Source organism: Rhinopithecus bieti, unplaced genomic scaffold, assembly GCF_001698545.2.
Source record: "Rhinopithecus bieti isolate Rb0 unplaced genomic scaffold, ASM169854v2 scaffold_36959, whole genome shotgun sequence".
Lineage (NCBI taxonomy): Eukaryota > Metazoa > Chordata > Mammalia > Primates > Cercopithecidae > Rhinopithecus > Rhinopithecus bieti.
The window spans coordinates 779825-799634 of record NW_016816945.1 but is presented as its reverse complement, the minus strand read 5'-3'; the positions used below and the strand labels follow the sequence as shown (position 1 = coordinate 799634).

The following is a 19810-nucleotide window of genomic DNA, read 5'->3' as shown; positions in this document are numbered from 1 at the left end:
CACGATGGCTCCAGCCTGTAATCCCAGCACTTTGGGAGGCCGAGACGGGCGGATCACGAGGTCAGGAGATGGAGACCGTCCTGGCTAACACGGTGAAACCCTGTCTCTACTAAAAATACAAAAAAACCTAGCCGGGCGAGGTGGCGGGCGCTTGTGGTCCCAGCTACTAGGGAGGCTGAGGCAGGAGAATGGCGTAAACCCAGGAGGCAGAGCTTGCAGTGAGCTGAGATCCGGCCACTGCACTCCAGCTTGGGCGACAGAGCAAGACTCCGTCTCAAAAAAAAAAAAAAAAAAGAAAACTGGGATAATAACAGTGTTCAGGCCGGGCGCGGTGGCTCACGCCTGTAATCCCAGCACTTTGGGGGCTGAGAAGGGTGGATCGTGAGGTCAGGAGTTAGAGACCAGCTTGGCCAACATAGTGAAACCCTGTCTCTACTAAAAATACAAAAATTAGCTGGACACGGTGGTAGGTGCCTGTAGTCCCAGCTACTCAGGAGGCTGAGGCAGGAGAATCGCTTGAACCCGGGAGGCGGGGGTTGTAGTGAGCAGAGATCGCACCACTGCCCCAGCCTGGGTGACAGAGCGAACTTCATTCAAAAAAAAAAAAAAAAAAAAAAAAAAATGAGCTGGGTGTGGTGGCACGTACCTGTAATCTCAGCTACTCAGGAGGCTGAGGCAGGAGAATCACTTGAATCCGGGAGTCAGACAGAGGTTGCAGTGAGCGAAGATCGCAGCACTGCACTCCAGCCTGGGTGACAGAGCGAGACTCCCTCTCAAGAAAAGCAAAAAAATAAAAAAACCCAACAAAACAAAAAAGAACCAGCTGTGCAGATCCCCTACTGCCCAGGGATGGCATTGGAGTAAGGGGGCACACATTCCACCTACTACACAGGCCTGTCCCCACAGGCATGTGACTGAGGCCATGTTCCTAGACAGAGGCTGGCCTTCAACAAGATGACCTCGCTCAGGTGTAAAATTCTAGAGCTCCTGAACCAAATGCCTCCCGCTCTGATGCCTTTGCCCATGTTAGGATCGGGTTCAACTTGCAGAATCCTCTGGACACATGCAGCGCCCTGCCAGACACACAACTTGGCAAGCAGAATGCTGGCTGGAGTTCAGCTCCAGCTCACCCCTCAGCCAGGTGTCCTTGCACAAGGTGCAACCTGCACCACCGTACTTGGCAGCCGAGGCGGGGGTCAGGGACGGGGGAGGGAGGGGACAGCTGGAGTGTCTCTAAACAGCGCCCAGACACCAGCATGGGGTGCTGACTAAGCTGGCCCCCTCTGCTGTGATTCATCCCCATCCTCTGAGGGTGGCACGCACAGCAGAGTGTGAGCGAGGTCCCGTCCGGAACACAGAACCATCCGGCCTCACTCCCTGCCAGAAACACAGGTGGTGTCATCCACCCACTCCCAGGGACCAGATGCATGGCTGCAAAGGCATCTGCTGGATCCCCAGAGCACTGGCTCCGGGGCGACAGTGCTGGCTCCTCGTGGCCAAGGGGCAGCGGGCAAGGCTAGTGGGACAACCTCTGGGTCACATGGGTCACATCTGAATTCCAGCTCTGCCGCTTATAAGCTGGGTGACCCCTGGGAAGTCATTTCATCTCTGTGGATCTATCCTTAGCTATAAAATATGGATCCCACAGCTGCTGAGGTTTACCGAGGCAGTAGTACATTAAGATGCCTAGTAGCCAGCTGCAATGGCTCAGGCCTGTAATCCCAACATGTTGGGAGGCCGAGGTGGGAGGATCACTGGAGCCCAGGAGCTCCAGACCAGCCTGAACAACATGGGCAGACCCCATTTCTACAGAAAGAAAAAAAAATTAGGCAGGCATGGTGGTGCACACCTGTAGTCCAAGCTATTTTGAGAGGCTGAGGTAGGAGGATAGCTTGAGCCCAAGGAGGTCAAGGCTCCAGTGAGCTGAGATTGCACCACTACACTCCAGCCTAGGTGACAGAGACCCTGTCTCAAACAAAGAAAAAAAGGTGCCTAGCATACATTTCCCGTTCAATAATGGAGGCTGTTACTGTTACTATTATCATTCAGGTTGCTCATCCCCTGGCCCTCTAAGTGAACACACTCTGAATCCTGCTTTAAAACCGCAGTCAATGCTGGGCACGGTGGCTCATGTCTGTAATCCCAGCACTTTGGGAGGTGGGTGGATCACTTGAGATCAGGAGTTTGAGACCAGCCTGACCAACATGGTGAAACCCCATTTCTACTAAAAATACAAAATTAGCCGGGCATGGTGGCACATGCCTATAATCCTAGTTACTTGGGAGGTTGAGGCAGGAGAATTGCTTGAACCCAGGAAGCAGAGGTTGCAGTGAGCCAAGATTGTGCCACTGCGCTCCAGCCTGGGTGACAAAGCGAGACCTTGTCAAAAAAGACAGAAGAAACAAAGAGAAGAAGGAAGGAAGGAAGGAAGGAGGAAGGAAGGAAGGAAGGAAGGAAGGAAGGAAGGAAGGAAGGAAGGCAGGCAGGCAGGCAGGCAGGCAGGCAGGCAAAAACTAGTCAAGGCACTGTGGGGTGGCAGAGGGGAGAAAAGAGGCTGGGGATGGTGGGTGAGGGGTGACAGCTTCAGATTTGATTCCCGCTTGCTTGGCACTTCGCTTTCATTCCCTTATTTAATCCTCCTAGAGACGCTCTGAATAGATATCAATATCAAGTGTCCATTTTGCAGACCAGAAAACAGGTTTGGGAATACTCAGTCCTAATTTGTTCACAGGCACGGCCAGAAAGACTCTAACAATAATCCTAACAATGACTGTTAGTGTCGGCAACAGTAATGACACTCACATCAGTAACCAATAACAATCACGTCTCATCATCCTGAGCTGCCAGTGGGCCAGGGTGCCAGGGACCCCCACATCCCCTCCTGTGGAGCCTTCACCATGACACTGTGAAGCCACGTGCCCAAGGCCCCACAGCCAAGGCACACCAGAGCTGACACGCACACCTGGGTCTGGCTGACCCCAGAGCCCACGCTCTCCCCATCCCACTGTCCTGCCGTGAGGCTGTTACAGGGCAAACATTTGTGCTTCATCAATATTCTCCATTCCTTTTGTTGTGTGTGTCTCAGGTACAGACAGAGCTGACTTTGGCACAAGGCAAAAGTAAGCCAACAGCTTGGCCTTTGGCCAGGGGCTGGGATGCACACTGTAATTATCCTGGACTTGTGCTCACCACGGGTGACCCTGAAGCTCACCTGTTATTTTTTCTAATTATGGCACCTCCAGACCCCAGGTAAACAGTAAACCACAGCCAGAGGACGGTTTTATTGCACGCCCACTAGGAGCTCAGTAATGTCCCAGTGTCACATATGCCTGCCATCTGGAGTTGATGGCATCAGAACCACCCTGTTGGGGTGGCCTGCAGACTGCTGGTGCAGGACCCTGCTCCAAAGGAAGTGCCAAGGAAATCCAGATGTCTTTCCTGACCGGATCCCCGTATGCTAGAGGCATCCTTGAGATCCTTGGGTGGCAGCCACACACCGTTTTCATCCCGACCTCATCCCTACGTTTGCCTCCTGCCCTCCCCTGGGGTAAGGCACATCATCTTATTCCCACAGGTCTAAGGCAGCGAGGGGCCCACCCACTGCAATTTCTAACTGGGCAGGTCTAGGACAGGGCCACGATCTAAGAAAGTCCTGATTCAGACTCCACAGAGAAATGTGAGTCCAGGCTGGGCACGGAGGCTTGCACTTGCAATCCCAGCACTTTGGGAGGCCAAGATGGGAGGATCACTTGAGCCCAGGAGTTTGAGACCAGCCTGGGCAACATAATGAGACCCCATCTCTACAAAAAAATTGTTTTTAATTTGACCAGGCACGGTGGCTCACGCCTTTAATCCCAACACTTTGGGAGGCCGACGCAGGTGGATCACCTGAGGTCAAGAGTTCAAGGCTAACATGGTGAAACCCCAGCTCTACTAAAAATACAAAAATTAGCTGGGCAGGATGGTGCATGCCTATAATCCCAGCTAGTCGGGAGGCTGAGGTAGGAGAATCACTTGAACCTGGGAGGCGGAGGTTGCAGTGAGCCAAGATTGTGCCACTGCACTCCAGCCTGGACTATCTAAAAAAAAAAAAAAATTATTTTTTAATTAAAAAGTTAGCTAGGTATGGTAACGCACACCTGTAGTCCCAGCTACTTGGGAGGCTGAGGTAGAAGGATCACTTTGAGCCCAGGAGTTCAAGGCTGCAGTGAGCCTCGATCACGCCAGTGCACTCCAGCCTGGACAACAGGGTGAGACCCCCATTTCAAAAAAAAACCCAAAAAACCAAAAAAAACAAAAAGGACTTCACAGAAAAAAAAAAAAAAGAAATGCTAGCCTAAGGTAGCAGATGATGGACAGAACAGAGAGGGTGAGAGCATGCTCAAGGTCATACAGAACAATCCTTTGAAGCTGTTTTTCCTTAAACACAACACTCTAATCACCAACCCAGGTCTGAATCCAACCCCTGCCACTCTCAGACTGTGTAACTCTCAGCAAACTACTTACCTCTAAGCTTCATCTGGAAGATGAGGGTAATGACTCTATTTCATAAGATTACTATGAGAATTAAATCACACATGCTAGGTGCCTAGCACAGTGCCTGGCACGCCAATGGTGCTTCATACACGCTTGTGCATGTGGCAGCCAGCCTCCAAGCCCCCAGCAATCCTACCTCCTGACTTTCACACCTTGTGTAGTCCCTCACAAGCTGGGTCAGGGTTGGTCTGTGTGACCCAGAGAACAGAACAGAGGTGAGGGTATGCCATTTCCAAGAACAGGTTATAAAAGACACGGCAGGCAGGGCACGGTGGCTCACGCCTGTAATCCTAGCACTTTGGGAGGCCAAGGCGGGTGGATCACTTGAGGTCGAGACCAGCCTGACCAACATGGGGAAACCTTGTCTCTACTAAAATACAAAAAATTAGCCGGGTGTGGCGGCGTGTGCGTATAGTCCCAGCTACTTGGGAGGCTGAGGCAGGAGAATTGCTTGAACCTGGGAGACGGAGGTTGAAGTGAGCTGAGATCACCACTGCACTCCAGCCTGGGCCACAAAAAAAAAAAAAAGACACTGCCACTTCCATCTCAGTGTCTTCTTTCTCTGATCACTTGGTCTGGCGGTACTGGCGGTAGCCAGCTGCCACACTGTGAGCAGCTCTGCAGGGTGGCCCACGTGACGAGGCACTGAGACCCCCTGCTAACAGCCATGTGAATCAATTTGGAAGCAAACCCTCTGTCCCCAGTTAAGCTTTCAGATGACTGTACCCTGGCTGGTATCTTGAGTGCCACCTCCTGAGAGACTCAGCCAGAACCACTCAGCTAAGCAGTGCCCAAATTCCTGACCTTCAGAAACAGTATGAGAGAATAAAAGTTTGTTGCTTTAGGTTGGACGTAGTGGTTCATTCCTGTAATCCCAGCACTTTGGGAGGTCAAGACAGGAGGATTGCTTAAGTCCAGGAGTTCAAGACCAGCCTGAGCAACGTCGTAAGACCCTATCTCTACAAAAAGTTTTTTTTTTTTTTTTTAAATTAGGTGGGTATGGTGATGCATGCCTATAGTTTCAGTTACTTGGGTGGATGAGGTGGGAGGATTGCTTGAGCCCAGGAGATGAAGGTTGCAGTGAGCCGAGATCATGCCACTGCACTCCAGCCTGGGTGGCAGAGCAAGACCTCGTCTCAAAACAGAAAAGAAAACTTAATAGGATTACATGCAGATTTTTTTTCATTTGATATCTATTTTTTAAAGTTTCTATATTTGGCATGTATTGTTTTAAAATTCGCAAAAAAATAAAAAATAAATTATCTTCAAAAAAAGTGGGGGCTAGTCCAAATGCAGCGGTGTTGGTGACTAACTGATCATAACCAGATACAGATTTCTTTGTTCCTTCTCCACTCCCACTGCTTTGCTTGACTAGCCTCTAAAAAAAGAGAAAAAGAACAAGTGGGAAATTTGTAAGGCAGGGAAAAATCCTATTCCTTCTCCCTCTGGAGGCTGCCATGGAGGGTTCCAGAGACCTGGTTCACTCGGATGAACCAGCCAGGGGTGGTGAGTGAAAGAAACAGAGCAGACATTCCCCGCAGCCCCCGGATGAAAACTGACAAGGCAAACCCTGATTCCAACCAGACTTGGCCTAGCACACCCCAAGGCCTGGTGAAGGTCGGTTGAGCCTGAATCTGGGCTCCAGGGACTGCGGGCTGGAGACACAGTTTCTCAATAGATAGTTATAGGTCCCAGGAGGCCAGAGTTTCCAAATAGGAAAGGTAAAAATAGTCTGAATGAGGCTCCTGAGCCAGATACTTGGACTCAAAACTGTCTCTGCCTCCCGCTTCTTCTCTCCCCAGTCTGGGCGCCAAATATCATCTGATCCTCTATCTCCACTGTCACTACTGCCCAAGACAGAACTCAACTCCTCACCTCCGGACTCCTCACATCTGGACAGCCCACTCCGCTCACTGTATCATAAGCACCATCAGATCAACTCTTCTTAAATCATCCCTGCTCAAAATTTTCCATGGCTTCCAAATGAGAACCTTATTAAAAATGAATCTCAGCTAAATGCAGTGACTCACACCTGTAATCCCAGCACTTTTGGAGGCCAAGGCGGATCAGCTGAGGTCAAGAGTTCAAGACCATCCTGGGCAACATAGTGAGACCCCGTCTCTAAAATTTTTTTTTTTTTTAATTAGCCAGTTGGGGTGTCATGTGCCTGTAGTCCTTGCTACTCGAGATGCTAAGATGGGAGGATCACTGGAGCCCAGGAGTTTGAAGTTATAGTGAACTCTGATCATGCCACTGTACTCCAGCTTCGGCGGCAGACTGAGACCTTGTCTCGAAAAAATAAAAAATAAAAGGGGGCCGGGCACGGTGGCTCATGTCTGTAATCCTAGCACTTTGGGAGGCTAAGGCGGGCAGATTACCTAGGTCGGGAGTTGAAGACCAGCCTAGCCAACATGGTGAAACCCTGTCTCTACTAAAAATACAAAATTAGGGCCGTGCGCGGTGGCTCAAGCCTGTAATCCCAGCACTTTGGGAGGCCGAGACGGGTGGATCACGAGGTCAGGAGATCGAGACCATCCTGGCTAACACGGTGAAACCCCGTCTCTACTAAAAAATACAAAAAACTAGCCGGGCGAGGTGGTGGGCGCCTATAGTCCCAGCTACTCGGGAGGCTGAGGCAGGAGAATGGCGTGAACCTGGGAGGCGGAGCTTACAGTGAGCCGAGATCCGGCCATTGCAGTCCAGCCTGGACGACAGAGCGAGACTCCGTCTCAAAAAACAAAAAAAAAAACAAAAAAAAAAACAAAATTAGGCCGGGCATGGTGGCTCACGCATGTAATCCCAGCACTTTGGGAGGCAGAGGCGGGTGGATTGCCTGAGCTCAGGAGTTCGAGACCAGCCTGGGCAACATGGTAAAGCTCCAACTCTACTAAAATACAAAAAATTAGCCGGGCATGACGGCATGCACCTCTCCCTGATACTCGAGAGGCTGAGGCAGGAGANGCGCGGTGGCTCAAGCCTGTAATCCCAGCACTTTGGGAGGCCGAGACGGGTGGATCACGAGGTCAGGAGATCGAGACCATCCTGGCTAACACGGTGAAACCCCGTCTCTACTAAAAAATACAAAAAACTAGCCGGGCGAGGTGGTGGGCGCCTATAGTCCCAGCTACTCGGGAGGCTGAGGCAGGAGAATGGCGTGAACCTGGGAGGCGGAGCTTACAGTGAGCCGAGATCCGGCCATTGCAGTCCAGCCTGGACGACAGAGCGAGACTCCGTCTCAAAAAACAAAAAAAAAAACAAAAAAAAAAACAAAATTAGGCCGGGCATGGTGGCTCACGCATGTAATCCCAGCACTTTGGGAGGCAGAGGCGGGTGGATTGCCTGAGCTCAGGAGTTCGAGACCAGCCTGGGCAACATGGTAAAGCTCCAACTCTACTAAAATACAAAAAATTAGCCGGGCATGACGGCATGCACCTCTCCCTGATACTCGAGAGGCTGAGGCAGGAGAATTTCTTGAACCCGGGAGGTGGAGGTTGCAGTGAGCCGAGATCACATCACTGCACACCAGCCTGAGCAACACAGTAAGAGTCTGTCTCAAAAAAAAAAAAAAATTAGCTGGGCATGGTTGCAGGCACCTGTAATCCCAGCTACTCAGGAGGCTGAGGCAGAAGAATCGCTTGAACCTGAGAAGCGGAGGTTGCAGTGAGCCAAGATTGTGCCACTGCACTCCAGCCTGAGTGACAGAGACAGACTCTTCCATCTCAAAAAAAAAAAAAAAAAAAAATTAGTTTGGCGTGATGGTGCACACCTGTAATCCCAGTTACTTGGAAGGCTGAGGCACGAGATTGAACCCAGGAGGTGAAGGTTGCAGTGAGCCCAGATCATGCCACTGTATTCCAACCTGGGTGACAGAGCAAGACTCCGTGTCAAAAACAAACAAAAGTCTCCTGGGTCAGGTCCCCAGAAATCCTGATTTAGCAGATCTGGAGGGGGACCTAGAAACCTGCATTTTAATTAGCAAGTCTAATACCCTTTAAGAAGCAAAAGCCTGGAGGAATGAGCTTTCCCTCGAGTTCCAAATGCAGCCTCTGCTGGGGACAGTTACTCTGGGTAGACACAGCCCCCTGGACTCCTGTCCCAGATAGAAATCAGTTCAATGAAGAATAATCTCAGGTCACTGAAGTGGTAATCCAACTGCATGCTAAGCACAATTAGTTAAAGTGGATAAAGCTATTTTCTTACTAGATAAGCATCTTGTCACACTCCTGGAAAGTTTAGAATTAAAAAATAGAAGCATAAGGGCAAATCAAATTCATTGTATTAATATTCTTATCCTAAATTGAGTAATAATCAGTATATTTTTGAAATTAAAAAGTAGCTGTAGGCCAGGCACGGTGGCTCACGCCTGTAATCCTAGCACTTTGGGAGGCTGAGGCAGGTGGATCACAAGGTCAAGAGATCGAGACCATCCTGGCCAATGTGGTGAAACCCTGTCTCTACTAAAAACACAAATATTAGCTGGGTTTGGTGACGTGCACTGGTAGTCCCAGCTACTCAGGAGGCTGAGGCAGGAGAATTGCTTGAACCTGGGAGGCAGAGATTGCAGTGAGCCGAGATTGCGCCATTGTACTCCAGCCTGGCAACAGAGTGAAACTCCGTCTCAAAAAAAAAAAAAAAAAAGAAAAGAAAAAGAAGAAAAAAAAGTAGCTGCAGACCGGGCATGGTGGCTCACACTTGTAATCCCAGCACTTTGGGAAGCAGGAGGATCACTTGAGCCCAGGAGTTCAAAACCAGCCTGAGCAACATACAGAGACCTTGTTTCTATGAATAATTTTTTTTTTTTTGAGACGGAGTTTCGCTCTGTCGCCCAGGCTGGAGTGCAATGGCCAGATCTCAGCTCACTGCAAACTCCACCTCCCGGGTTTATGCCATTCTCCTGCCTCAGCCTCCCGAGTAGCTGGGACTACAGGTGCCCGCCACCTCGCTCGGCTAATTTTTTGATTTTTTAGTAGAGACGGGGTTTCACCGGGTTAGCCAGGATAGTCTCGATCTCCTGACCTCGTGATCCGCCCGTCTCGGCCTCCCAAAGTGCTGGGATTACAGGCTTGAGCCACTGCGCCCGGCCCTCTACGAATAATTTTTAAAAAATTAGCCAGACGTGGTGGTGCAGGCTCGGGCCTGTGGTCCCAGCCACTGCTCAAGAGGTTGAGATAGGAGGATCGCTTGAGCCTGGGGAGATGGAGGCTGCAGCGAGCCAAGAGCGTACCACTGCACTCCAGCCTGGGTGAGAGAGTGAGATACTGTCTCAAAACAATCCTATTAGAACTCTGCATGTGAGGGATCTAGGTTATGTGCTCCTCATGAGAATCTAATGCCTAAAACAAAAAAAGTTTCTGTAATATTGAAAAAAAATGTGATATGTTTAGTGTCTAACAGATAAGCTTTGTGATTCCTATTTAAAACACAAAAGTTAAAATATAGAGTTAGTAAGTGATAAAATACATATCAGTAATTAATACTAGAGTTGTGATTTTAGATTGAGACGTTAGCAATGATTGGAAATATGAACTGCATAACGGAATTGCCTGGCGTGCCGTAAAGGCTACTAAGGGGCCCCCATATATTCCTATTTCACGTCAGAAATACAGACTGTTTTTTGTTTTGTTCTTTTTAGCTCCCTATACGAAGAGCCACTGACATAGAGAATTTTACTAAGTCTGTAAAAAGAATTATTTACAAGAACTTGAAATTCATTATAAGTTTAATTGATTAGATTTTGTAGTAACTGTTTATTCTGGGGAAAATTGTGCTTGCTATGTTACACATATAAAGTATTTAAAAAGAAAATCAAATATATTAAATTTACAAATAGATTTAAAATGTTGGCAGGTGGCTGGGCACGGTGGCTCACGCCTGTAGTCCCAGCACTTTGGGAGACCAAGGCAGGTGGATCATGAGGTCAGGAGATTGAGACCATCCGGGCTAACATGGTGAAACCCTATCTCTTCTAAAAATACAAAAAATTGGCCAGGCTTGGTGGTGGGTACCTGTAGTCCCAGCTACTCGGGAGGCTGAGGCAGGAGAATGGCGTGAACCCAGGAGGCAGAGCTTGCAGTGAGCCAAGATCGCGCCACTGCACTCCAGCCTGGGTGACAGAGCGAGACTCTGTCTCAAAAAAAAAAAAAAGGTGGCAGGAATGAAATTAAGCTGTACATAGGGATGACTGTCTTCAGAAATTTAGAATCTTCAACTTGAGTTCAAATATTAATAAAAAAAGATTAAGGTCATTTTACTTATTTTCCGATATTTATGTATTGAATAATAATTTCTAAGTTGAAATACATGGTTTAAAGCAGGGAACCCCAACCTGTAGGCCATTATTTTAGAGTAAAAATACTCTACTAAAAATACTGGTCCATGGCCTGTTAGATGCTGGGCCGCACAGGAGGAGGTGAGTGGCAGGTGAGTGAGCGAAGCTTCATCTGTATTCACAGCCACTCCCCATTGCTCACATCACTGTCTGAGCTTGGTCTCCTGTCAGATCAGCGGCAGCACTAGATTCTCATAGAAGCACGAATCCTATTGTGAACTGTGCATGTGAGGGATCTAGGTTGCGTGCTCCTTGTGAGAATCTAATGCCTGATGATCTGTCACTGTCTCCCATCACCCCCAGAGGGGTCTGTCTATTTGCAGGACAAGCTCAGGGCTCCCACTGACTCTACATTATGGTGAGTTGTATAATTATTTCATTATATATTACAATGTAATAATAACAGAAATAAAGTGCACAATAAATATAATGCACTTGAATTATCCTGAAACCACCCCCTCCTGTACCCTGTCCGTAGAAAAATTGTCTTCCACAAAACTGGTCTCTGGTGCCAAAAAGGTTGGGGACTGCTAGTTTAAGGGAAATTAAGTTTTTTAAATGATTACCTCTGAATGAGAATTTAAAAGGTAAAATATAAAACCAAAATCCAGTACTTTGAGAGGTGGGAGCATCCCTTGTGGCCAGAGTTAGAGACCAGCCTGGGCAACGTGGCAAGACCCTCTCTCTACAAAAATTTTTTTAAAAATTAGGCTGGGTGGGAGGCTGAGACAGACAGACAGATCACCTGAGGTCAGGACTTTGAGACCAGCCTGGCCAAGAGGTAAAAAACCCATCTCTACTAAAAATACAAAAATTAGCCAGGCATGGTGGCAGGCACCTGTAATCCCAGCTACTTGGGAGGCTGAGAGAACAGAATCGCTTGAACCCACGAGGCGGAGATTGCAGTGAGCTGAGATCGCACCACTGCACTCCAGCCTGGGCAACACAGCGAGACTCTGCCTCAAAAAATAAATAAATAAATAAACAAACAAATAAATAAATAAAAATTAGGCTGGGGAGATGGCTCATGTCTGTAATCCCAGCACTTTGGAAGGCCAAGGTGGGTCGATCAGTTGAGCTCAGTAATTTGAGACCAGCCTGGCCAACATGGTGACACCCCTAAAATTTTTTTGTCTCTACAAAAAATATATAAGAAAACCAGAAAACCAATGAGTGAGGCATAGTGGCATGCACCTGTAGTCCCAGCTACTTGGAAGGCTGAGGTGGGAGTATCACTTGAGCCCAGGAGTTGGAGGCTGCACTGAGCTATGATCATGCCACTACACTCCAGCCTGGGCAATAGAGTAAGACCTTTCTAATAATAATAATAATAATAATAATAATAATAATAATGCAGCGTGGTGGTGCACACCTGTAATCCCAGCTGTTTGGAAGGTTGAACCAGGTGAATTGCTTGAGCCCAGGAGTTCCAGGCTGCAAGGAACTATGATTATTACAACCAGGAATTATGTGCCACTGTATTCCAGTCTGGGAAATGGAAGGAGACCCTGTCTCTACAAAAATAAAACATAATAAAACCAAATAAAACAAGCCACACCTTTAATTCCCTGTGGTCTTCCCTACTCATTGCACCTAAAATGATTCTCTCTCCTCTGAACTTCCCATCAGCCAGATTGGTTGGACATGATCAGCAAGACCTAAGTAGTCTTCCCCTAGAGTCTCACAACTTCCTGCTCTGAGGGGCTCCCAGGATGCTTTGCAAATAGTAAAAAAGCACAGTAAGGATAACTCATGGATGTAAAGCATTTCACTTTTTACCTTCTGATCCCCTAACCTGGTATTACTGTTGCTATTTACAGATGAATTACAAGATGGCCCAGAGAGTCAAAGCCTGATCAATGTCACAGAGTCAGAGGCAGAGCCAGGCCTGCAATCCAATCCCTGGTTTTTGTTTGTTTGTTTTGTTTTTGTTTGAGCTCTGTCACCTAGGCTGGAGTGCAATGGCGCGATCTCAGCTCGTGGCAGCCTCCACCTCCCAGGTTCAAGTGATTCTCCTGCCTCAGCTTCCCGAGTAGCTGGGATTACAAGCAGGTACCACCACACCTGGCTAATTTTGTATTTTTAGTAGAGACAGGGTTTCACCATGTTGGCCAGGCTGGTCTTGAACTCCTGACCTCAAGTGATCCACCTACCTTGGCTTCCCAAAGTGTGGGTATTACAGGTGTGAGCCACTGCGCCCGGCCCCTAGTTTGCTTTTTGTAGAGACGATCTCATTGTGTGGCCCAGGCTGGTCTTCAACTCTTGGCCTCAAGTGTTCCTCCTGCCTTGGCCTCCCAAAACGCTGGGATTACAGGTATGAGCCACCACGTCCAGCCCAGTCCCTGCTTTTGAATGCCACTCCTATCCGGATGACTCTTCTCAGGCTCATACCTCTCCTCTAAACTCCAGATCCGTGTCCTCATTTGCCTCTAGACACCTCCACTTGATGTCTGTGGGCCAGCTCAAATTGATACGGATAAAACAGAACTTAAGATAATTCCTGTTGATTTTAAATTGTTGAGGTCAAAATTTAGATGTCAGCTGGACGCGGTGGCTCACACCTGTAATCCCGGCACATTGGGAGACCGCAGCAGGTGGACCACTTGACACCAGGAGTTCAAGACCAGCCTGGCCAACATGGTAAAACCCTGTCTCTACTAAAGACACAAAAATGAGCTGGGTGTGTTGCCGTCTGCTTGTAATCCCAACTACTCAGTAGGCTGAGGCATGAAAATTGCTTGAACCTGAGTGGCAGAGGTTGCAGTGAGCCGAGATGGCCACTGCCCTCCAGCCTGGGCAACAGAGCGAGACTCTGTCTCAAAAAACAAACAAAAAAAAAAACCACACAAAAAAACTTAGATTATCCTCCTTGATTCCTCTTTCCTGTGCACCCTACACACATCTGCTAGCTTGCTCTGTCTGCTCTACCTCCCAAATTACATCCCAAATCTGATCACTGCTCTGCTCCACACCCTAACCTAAATTACCACCCATCAGGCCAGGCGTGGTGGCTTACACCTGTAATTCCAGCACTCTGGGAGGCCAAGGTGGGAGGATTACCTGAGGTCAGAAGTTTGAGACCAGCCTGGCCAACATGGTGAAACCCCATCTCTACTAAAAAAAAAATTAACTAGGCATGGTGGCAGGCGCCTGTAATCCCAGCCACTCGGGAGGCTGAAGCAGGAGAATCACTTGAACCTGGGAGGCGGAGGTTGCAGTGAGCTGAGATAGCACCACTACGCTCCAGCCTGGGCAACAAAGCGAGACTCCATCTCAAATAAATAAATAAATAAATAAATAATCACCCAACTTCCCTCAACTGATCTACTACAATAACTTCCCCCTCACAGTCCACTCTCCATAGACCAGCCAGGATGATGACATTAGAGTGCAAATTAAATCTTGTCGCATTTCTGCCGAAAACCCTTCAGTGGCCTCCTAGTGCAATTAGGAAAAAACAAGACTCCTTGGCCAGACGCGGTGGCTCACACCTGTAATTCCAGCACCTTGCTGGGCCGAGGCAGGAAGATCGCTTGAGCCCAGAAGTTGGACACCAACTTATCAAAAACAAAAACCACAGAAAACAAGACTCCATAACGTGGGTTCCAAGGTCAGATATCAGCTGACCAGAGTCCACCTCTTCATAGTCCACTCTACTTCTTTCCCTCAAACATCCCAGGACTGTAGCTGCCTCAAGGCCTTTGCACCGTTTTCCTGTTCAACTCTACTGTTCATTCAGGTATCTAGTCAAGTGTCACCCCCAGAGCAGGCAGCCACCCAGGGTGCAATGTCACCGCCACTGCCTCTCCAGTCAACCAAAGCACTATGTGTTTGTTGCACTGTACCTCCCCCACTCGCCCACTCAGTAGATTGAGCGCTCTATGAGAGCAGGGACTTGTTCACTGCTGGGTCCCCAGAGCAGGGACCAGAACAGGCGCTGGGAAAACATCTGTTGAAAGTCCCAGGTACTCTAAACCCTTGCTCTTTTCAATACCAAGCAGGTCCCAAGTCTCCAGCCTTCCAGACCAGGGTTGCCGGGTGCGAAGCCCAGGTGTGAGAGGAACAGGAAGCAGGGCAGATCCCTCCCTGCCGTTAAGTCAGCGTGAAGGGTTTAACCTCCAGGACAAGACTTTTGCCACAGGCTCCAGCTCCTGGCCTAGACTTGGGGCTGATGGAGGGGACGAGGTGAAGAGATGAGCCAGGGTCTCGGGAACCCAGATCCCCTCACCCCTCTATCCACTCCCCATCCCAAGAAATGGTGCGTCCCGCCGCAAGGCGTACGGACAAAGAGGGAAACGCTCAAGTCTTCCAATGCGGGGAAAAGACACTAGGACTCGCCCCTCGGCGTCTCGCGGAAGGTACCTGGCTCCCCGGTGGCTGCAGCTCCGGGCTCCTCCTCCTGCGTCCCCACGTCGCGCACTGCTTGCTGGGATTCGTAGTCTCGCCTTGGCCATCAGCTCGCGCTTCCCAGAGAGCTTTAGGAATCCAAGCCAGGACCGGGCGGAGGGCGGGGGGAAGGTGATGGCGCGCGAGGGCTTCTGGGAGTTGTAGTTTAACATATTCAAACAGCCAGGAATTCTGGAGAGGAAAAATTGGGTAATATTTTATCAGATTATTTGGGTTGTCCTGATATGAATCTTATGAGATTTTTTTTTCTCATGCCCAGGACAGCAGTACTTCTGTGGTTCAAAACAACCAAAGCCGAGATTCAGAAGTACTACAAATCCCATAAAGTGTTGCACGTCTAGGGCCTTTGGAGAACGAGGTCGGCCCCGGCGCAGGCGCAGGCGCGGTGGCGCGAGTTGGACTGTGAAGAAAGAAACATGGCGGCCGCGACGTTTACTTCGAGATTGTACTCCCTGCTGTTCCGCAGGACCTCCACCTTCGCCCTCACCATCGTCGTGGGCGTCGTGTTCTTCGAGCGCGCCTTCGATCAAGGCGCGGACGCGATCTACGACCACATCAACGAGGGGGTGAGGGCCTGTGCCATCCTTGACCTTGGACCCGCCCGAAGGGTGACAGTGGAGTAGAGGTGGGACGGGACTCAGTAACCTTAACCAGGAAGGGGGTAAGGAGTAAATCGTCGGCGTCTTCTGTCTCGAGTCCGCCGTCTGTCCCCTTGGCTTGATGTGAATTATAAAATATTAAGCGAGGTTAATATATCTCACTTTACAGGGGTTGTAAGTATTGCTGTGTGCCACCCCACATACCCACTTGTCCATTATCAGAAGCAAAAACTAAATGCTAGTGAGAGCAAAGGACTTACTAAGTGCACAGGAAGCCAGGGGCAAGTCAGGGCCAGAAACGGGACCCCTGTCTCTCAGGGTTTCAAGGGCAGATTTGAGCAGGCGACGGTCGTGAAAAGGACATTAGACACCTTAGATGCCGTGGCTGAAGTTTCAGGTGACGCTTTCGGTCCCCAAAGCTTCCCACGTAGGCAGTTGTTATTAATGGTTGCGAGTGGGAGCTATGAAATCAGAAAGCCTTGGATAGGAACATTGGTTCTTGTCACTTAACTGTGGCATTAAGTTGAGCAAGTTTCTTCTCTGAACTTCGTTTTAACTGTGAGATGGAGAGATTAATAGTAGTAACCTGAGCACTATTGTGAGGATCACATGAGATGCAGCAGGGTGCCACATGCCTGGTAGGTGGTACCACTGAAAAATAATCACTGCTTACATTCCTCAGGAGAAAGTGGAAGCATGAGGTAGGAATGGCAACACATTTTTGACTTTTATGTATCACGCACTGTGCTAGGTGCAGTGCATGCTTTATATCACTAAATTATGGCTGTACTGGAGTAGGCCTTATACATCTAGCCCTGTTCCACCACTCACTTGAGTTTTTAATTTGAGACTGACTCTGCAGCCTGGGAAGGCACTGTCCACTAGTGCTATGCTGCCTGTGACCAGTGCAACTTCCTGCCCGTATGAAAGCATTACCATTGTACCGTCTCTTGCAATTGGTTCTGTTGACCACTCCCACTGATCTGGAGAGACATCCAAGTATGTTGTTTTAACTCACCTATTTTCCCTGTGCTTTTTTTTTTTTTTTCCCCCTTTTTGAGACAGGGTCTCACTCTGTCATCCAGGTTGGAGTGCAGTGGCATGATCACAGCTCACTGCAGCCTTGACCTCCTGGGTTCAAGTGATCCTCCCACCTCAGCCTCCTGAGTAGCTGGGACCACAGGCAAGTGCCACCACGCCCAGCTAATTTTTGTATTTTTTGTAGAGATGGCGTTTCACCATGTTGCCCAGGCTGTTCTCAAATTCCTGAGCTCAGTCTGTCCTCCTGCCTTAGCCTCCTAAAGTGCTGGGATTACAAGTGTGAGCTACTGTGCTCAACCTCTTGTGCTTTTGGGAATGAGAATTTCGGCCAATTTAGGTCCCAGGAAATGTTTTAAATGGCTCATGGTGAAATATTTTGGGACTACACACTTACAACCTCTTCAGTAATACCTGGGAGTCAAAGAACAGACATCTTCCAGGCTGTTTTCCTTAATAATTGTGTGTTTTGGGGCACTTCCCTCGATCTCAACTTGAATTTCCTATAAAATTAAAATCACCCTTCTACTTCACCTCGTGATTGAAAGCATCATAGTATTTTATAAATGCCAAGAATTATGCATGAAGGGTCAGCACGGTGGCTCACGCCTGTCATCCCAGCACTTTGGGAGGCCGAAGCGGGCAGATCACTTGAGGTCAGGAGTTTGAGACCAGCTTAGCCAACATGGCGAAACCCCATCTCTACTAAAAATACAGAAAGTAGCCAGGTAGCGCACACCTGTATTCCCAACTGCTCGTGAAACTGAGGCAGGACAATCGCTTGAACCCAGGATGCTGAGGTTGCAGTGAGCTGAGATTGCGCCACTGCACTCCAGCCTGGGCGACAGAGGAGTCTCAAAAAAAAAAAAAAAAAAAAAAAAAAATGCATCAAGCATAGGATTGCTTCAAGTTTGCCCACCACAAGTGTATCTTTTTAATCAGGACATGGCATGTGTTTCTCCCAAGCTCATTTTAGAGACCAGGGCAGTGGGAGTAGTTGTAAAATGTGAGAGGCAAAGGTCAAAGTTTGTGGCTCTTGTCTTTAAAATGCAGAAACTGTGGAAACACATCAAGCACAAGTATGAGAACAAGTAGTTCCTTGGAGGCCCCCATCCAGGCCAGAAGGACCAGGTCCACCCAGCAGCTGTTTGCCCAGAGCTGGAGGCTGAGCTTGAAGATGATGCTCAAGTTACTCTTCATGGACCACCGTTCGCCGTTGGCAAGAAACGGCTTTACTTACAAAACAGACTCTTTACCTTCTGCTGTGTTTGAAGTATGTTTAGTCAGCATGCTCAGGAAATAAATCTGAATTGCCCTTGAGACCTGCTTCTGCATTGGTTGCTTTGTTAACTCTACCTGATCTTCACTTGTCAGTAATTTGAGACCACTTCAAAGCCCTCTGCAAACACCCCAAGGGCAGAGTCTGCTATTTTGAGTTTTCCATTAACTTCCAAAGAATTCTGCTTTTCAAAACAGGAGCCAGAGTTGGAGATATTACAGTCAACTTTGGCTTCTGAGCCACTAATTCCATTCTTAAATAACTCACTGTCTTGGCCATGAGGAAGCACTATGGCCTCAGCTGGAGGAAAGACCCTGGCCTGGGGGTCTTAGCCACTCCTCACCCTAGGGTCTAGTTCAGGGGTATCCAGTCTTGGCTTCCCTGGGCCACCTTGGAAGAATTGGCTTGGGCCACACATGAAATACTAATGATAGCTGACGAGCTAAAACAAAAGACAAAACGGTTTGTGCAAAGATCTCATAATGTTTTAAGAAAGTTGAAGAATTTGTGTTTGGGCCTCATTCAGAGGCATCCTGGGCTGCATGCAGCCTGCAGGCCTCGGGTTGGACAAGCTTGGTGTATTCTGCCTCTGAGTATCTTTTGGTAAGCTGCCATACCTCTCTGGCTCACAGCCTCCTGCCACCGTTCCACTCTGATGAGTTCAGTTCGTAAAGGTGCTTAGTTCAGTTCATAAAGGTGCTCAATTGGTGGGTTTGAATCCTCACTCCACTGACTCTAGCTATGGGAACCAAGGTGATATGGTTTGGCTGTGTCCCCACCCAAATCTCATTTTGAATTGTAGCTCCCATAGTTCCTGTTTGTTGTGGGAGGGACCCGCTGGGAGATAAATGAATCATGGGAGTGGTTCCCCCACACTGTTCTCATGGTAGTAAATAAGTCTCACTAGATCTGATGATTTTATAAGGGGTTTCCCCTTTTGCTTGGCTCTGATTCTCTCTTGCCTGCTGCCATGTAAGACGGGCCTTTCGCCTTCAACCATGAGTGTGAGGCCTCCCTAGCCACGTGGAACTGTGAGTGCATTAAACCTCTGTTTCTTTATAAATTACCCAGTCTCGGTTATGTCTTTATTAGCAGCATGAAAATGAACTAATACACAACGGCAAGGCACTTGAACTTGCTGAACTTCGGTTTCCTTATCTGTAAAATGGGGCAGTAGAACATACTGTATGGGATTTGGGGGAGTATTCAAAGGAGTTGTGCCTGTAATCCCAGCACTTTAGGAGGCTGAGGTGGGAGGATTGCTTGAGGCCAACAGTTTGAGACCAGTCTAAGCAATACAGTGAGATACCCCACCTCTACAAAAAAATTTAAAATTAGCTGAGCATGCTGGCACAAGCCTATAATCCCAGCTACTTGGGAGGCTGAGGTGGCAGGGTTACTTGAGCCCAGAAGTTAAGGTTACAGTGAGTTACGATTGTGCCACTGCACTCCTGCCTGGGGGATAGTGAGACACTGTCTTTAAAAAAAATTTTTGGCTGGGCATGGTGTCTCATACCCGTAATCCCAGCACTTTGGGAGGCCAAGTCAGGCGGATTGCTTGAGGTCAGGAGTTCAAGACCAACCTGGCCAACATGGTGAAACCCCATCTCTACTAAAAATACA

At 48.6% G+C, this 19810-nt stretch overlaps 2 protein-coding genes across 4 annotated transcripts in view; one reads left to right on the top strand and one right to left on the bottom strand.

Moving 5' to 3' along the window:
* Positions 1-15329, bottom strand: part of ZMAT5 (zinc finger matrin-type 5) — a 36576-nt gene extending 21247 nt beyond the window's left edge. The window contains exon 1 of the mRNA XM_017855619.1: positions 15227-15329. The gene's annotated coding sequence lies outside the window, so the exon portion shown is untranslated. The remainder of the gene's footprint in view (positions 1-15226) is intronic.
* Positions 15330-15389: 60 nt separating this feature from the next.
* UQCR10 (ubiquinol-cytochrome c reductase, complex III subunit X) lies at positions 15390-18695 on the top strand. 3 transcript variants are annotated; one of them, XM_017855623.1, is made up of 2 exons: positions 15390-15837; positions 17962-18693. In XM_017855623.1, exons 1-2 carry the CDS (start codon positions 15688-15690, stop codon positions 18001-18003), a joined length of 192 nt encoding a protein of 63 aa, XP_017711112.1. In that variant the 5' UTR covers positions 15390-15687; the 3' UTR covers positions 18004-18693. The 3 variants fall into 3 exon arrangements, with proteins under 3 accessions (XP_017711112.1, XP_017711111.1, XP_017711109.1); XM_017855622.1 differs by having other exon boundaries at positions 15635-15896; positions 17962-18695; XM_017855620.1 differs by having other exon boundaries at positions 15635-15932; positions 17962-18054.
* Positions 18696-19810: the final 1115 nt, after the last annotated feature.